This window comes from Labrus mixtus, chromosome 23, assembly GCF_963584025.1.
Source record: "Labrus mixtus chromosome 23, fLabMix1.1, whole genome shotgun sequence".
In the NCBI taxonomy this organism is placed as follows: Eukaryota; Metazoa; Chordata; class Actinopteri; order Labriformes; family Labridae; genus Labrus; species Labrus mixtus.
In genome coordinates, this window is record NC_083634.1 from 5,777,862 (window position 1) to 5,781,630 (window position 3,769).

A 3,769-nucleotide genomic window follows, 5' to 3' on the forward strand; every position below is an offset into this window, starting at 1 on the left:
AAAATATATTTTAAATAAAAAATTAGTGAATCATTAATATATAGCTACTTGGTAATGTGACGTTTTTTGATTTTTTTTCATATTTTATCAAGAAAAACATAAAGTGGGGCATTTAATCTTTACAGTTATATGAATCATAAAATTAAACTTGAAAAAATACTGTTTTTTTATGGACCCCGTCCCTTTGAGCCGTCGTGCTCAATAACATAAAAAAGAGAATACATATTCATACAAGTAGCCTATTTGGTTAGATGGCCCATTATCAACAAGCACTAATAATAGGCCTATGTGGACTAAATAAAGTTGTGAATTTTACAACATTATACAAACGAAAATCTATAAATATATATATATGCTATGTCTCATGAAGAACACACAATTATAAAGCAGATCAAATGTGCTATCAAAGGTGGCGGACAAAAATTTTAAAATTGTACATTAGTCAGGCTTTTTGTTGCTACGGCAACCGGGATACGTCAGCGTTTAGAAACAATTTTGAACAACGTCAAAAGGTTCCTCTCCCTAGCAACACCGTAAAAAATAAGTAACAACTACTCTACTTAACACATGTGCAACACGACTGTGAACTAGCGACACTCAAGATGTTTAAAAACACATTCCAGGGCGGCTTCCTGTCTATTTTATACAGCCTCGGCAGTAAACCTCTTGAGAATTGGGATAAAAAGGTAAGCAGCGATTTATTCTGAACATAATCTTTTTAGCTTCCTTAGCCTGTCATGTGAAAGCTAAGTCGCATAATATGTTTTAATACTGTTTGATCATATGAAACCTATAATCTCTGCTGCATGTTGGTTTGGAAGCAGTTTTAAAGCAGCTGAGAAAGCTTGTTTTAGCTCCATTTGAGGCTCATTACAGCATTTTGCCTAAAAAAGGATAAACTGTTCAAGCTAAGAACAAATTAAAGTTAAACCCCCTGATATATTTACTACAACATTCATTAGCGCTTACATGTTCTTTCTCTGTAGATATTTGGTGTTAGTTTGCCACGTTAAACTATATTTAAACTAAACACAGTCTTAATTAACGATCACAAGCACCAGTTTATCTGTCCACAGGTGTTACGGTTTAAAGAGTGACCGTGTTAACTGGTGACCTTCGGCCGGATACGACTAATTAATATTAATATATATTTAGTGTCCTAACGAATGGCTCTATGTTGAGTTTCTATTAAAATGTAAAAATACTCATCATCACATATTTATTAAAAAAGAAGCAATAGAGTTGTTAAACCATAACACCGGAAGAAGCTTTTGCTTAGCAACAGATGCGAATAGCAACAACATAATTTGTATAAAACAGTTTGCCATTAACTTACTTGTTTCAATAGTTAGCAGATTTAAATGATCGAACTGACAGCTTTATTGACATTTTTTTTACAAAAAAAATGTATTTTTCATTTTTTTTAAATCTATTTTTAGTATCTATCTATTTTTTTTGGACATTGTTAATTTTTTATTTTATTTGAATTGTACTGTGTTCACTTTCTGCTTGCAATCTTTGCTCTTTGCTGCTGTAACACTGTAAATTTCCCCGTTGTGGGATAAATAAAGGATTATCTTATCTTCTCCATTATCATCTTAATTTAAGTTAAGTTTAAATTGTTTTTGGAAGTCACTACCAATTTGAATTCGCAAAGATGAAAAATATGAGCGACAATTATTTATTTACTTTATTAATTACTTTTAACAATTTATCGTCGGAAATGATGATGAAAGTATCTCAGAACTAACTCTCCCATAGCATTTCTGTTGTGCAGTTTCTTGCTATTATTATGGCCAATTTATACATCAATGCATTTATATGGACTTGCATGCATATCAACTAATATCTGATAATGATGACAGCTGTCTTTGACCAGAAAGATCCAGCTTGTTTCCTGTGAATGAACTTTAATAGAAAAATGCATTTGTGTGTGTTCACAGGTGAGGAATGGCCACATCAAGAGAATCACAGACAATGACATCCACTCACTGGTGTTGGAGGTTGAGGGGGTAAATGTCAGGTAAGTGTGCCAATCTAACTTCAGCTCACATCAACTCATTCAAGCACTGGTAACCTAACCGACCCATCTTCGTCTGTTTTTCTTCCTTCTGTTTCCTGTAGTACTACATATATAACACTCCCTGAAGATCCAAAGAAGACATTGGGCATCAAGCTTCCTTTTCTCACTATGATAGTAAAGAACCTCAAGAAGTATTTCACCTTTGAAGTCCAGGTAGTCCCACTGAAACATCAAACTTCCAACAGTTCATGTTGTAATTATTCCTTCATGTGCAAAGATTTGAAGCCGTCCATACATTCTCCCCCCCTCTTTCAATTTGCAGGTGTTAGACGATCAAAACGTTCGCCGGCGGTTTCGAGCGAGTAACTATCAAAGCATGACACGAGTGACGCCGTTTTTCTGCACCATGCCTATGAAGCTAGACGACGGCTGGAACCAGATCCAGTTCAATCTGTCTGACTTCACCAGGAGGGCCTATGGAACCAATTACATCGAGACGCTGCGTGTGCAGGTTAGTAGACGGGGACCAGCTGTCTAAGATATTCTTTTGTCACTTAGACGTCTGCATGATCTCTAAAGTAATGACTAAGTTTCTCTCTTTCCTCTCAGATCCACGCTAACTGTCGAATACGCAGAGTGTACTTCTCAGACAGACTGTACTCGGAGGATGAGCTCCCAGCAGAGTTTAAACTTCTCCTGCCTGTCCAGAACCAAAAAGCAAAGGTGAAACACAAACATTCAACTACAAAATACTGTAGACACAAAACATCAAACCGCTCATTACCACAATCCATGCATGTGCATTATTTTAGTTCCATAAAATGAGAACCTTTCCTCTAAAACTCATTTGTGTTTGTTTCTTGCAGCAATAGAGATTCTCAGCCTGCGCTGTTCCCCACGACCAGCTATGGAGTTTAGCTGTAAGGTTTTGCGTGTGGACGTATGATGAATTAAAACCTTTGATATTGTATTCTTTTGAAGTACAAGATTTGTGTTGCCTTGTGTTTCACTATGCACAATAACGTTTTTTAATGGCTCATCTGTCCTCACAGTTCTCAATACAAACTGATGAATGTATCTGCATCGTAGTAACATTACATGCTTACAAAGGACAAGTGCTTAGTGCTTAAAATGAAACGTTTTTACAGCAGCCATTTTTAATCCTCAGGATACCCAACAGTTAAATCTTTTTTTTTTGTGTGGCTTAGTCGAGTTTTATTCGTTTTTACCGTTTTTATATGTTTTCGTGTCGGGACAGTATGCCAACACATACTAACAGTATTGTTTACACGCGCGACCAGCTGTTAGCGCTCTCCAAACCTTTGACGGGAACGAGACACCAAATCCCAGAGGAGCTGAGGGGAAGAAGCCGAGGATGCAGAGCCGGTGTTATAAGGAGAGCAAGGAGGAGAAGATTCAAGCCCTGCATCCCCTCGATTGTCATGGGGAATGTGAGGTCGCTGGTGAACAAGGTGGACGAACTCGGAGCACTCATAAGATCACAGCGTGAATACCGAGAATGCAGTTTAATGTGTTTCACCGAGACATGGATGCAGGAGAATATTCCGGACGCAAACACAACAATGAATGGATTTATGACTGTACGGGCTGACCGGGATCACAGGCTGAGCGGTAAAAAGAGAGGAGGGGGGCTTGCTCTGCTTGTGAATGACCGATGGTGTCATCCTTCTCACATTAACGTAAAGGAGCGCATCTGCACCCCTAACATCGAACTGTTAGCCGTGA

At 37.7% G+C, this 3,769-nt stretch overlaps 1 protein-coding gene across 2 annotated transcripts; it reads left to right on the forward strand.

The window, feature by feature from the left end:
• The first annotated feature begins 563 nt into the window (after nt 1-563).
• Nucleotides 564-3,131, forward strand: LOC132958337 (cilia- and flagella-associated protein 20-like). 2 transcript variants are annotated; one of them, XM_061031086.1, is made up of 6 exons: nt 564-686; nt 1,944-2,023; nt 2,125-2,236; nt 2,346-2,534; nt 2,633-2,746; nt 2,890-3,131. In XM_061031086.1, exons 1-6 carry the CDS (start codon nt 603-605, stop codon nt 2,893-2,895), a joined length of 585 nt encoding a protein of 194 aa, XP_060887069.1. In that variant the 5' UTR covers nt 564-602; the 3' UTR covers nt 2,896-3,131. The 2 variants fall into 2 exon arrangements, with proteins under 2 accessions (XP_060887069.1, XP_060887068.1); XM_061031085.1 differs by having other exon boundaries at nt 2,633-3,131.
• The last annotated feature ends 638 nt before the right edge of the window (nt 3,132-3,769 follow it).

Excerpts from the sequence above, each read along its gene's own strand:
- LOC132958337 (XM_061031085.1), top strand. The coding sequence starts at position 603 with ATGTTTAAAAACACATTCCAGGGCGGCTTCCTGTCTATTTTATACAGC. Across the intron at positions 687-1,943 it reads TTGAGAATTGGGATAAAAAG|GTGAGGAATGGCCACATCAA; the intron begins GTAAGCAGCGAT and ends GTGTGTTCACAG. Across the intron at positions 2,024-2,124 it reads GTTGAGGGGGTAAATGTCAG|TACTACATATATAACACTCC; the intron begins GTAAGTGTGCCA and ends TGTTTCCTGTAG.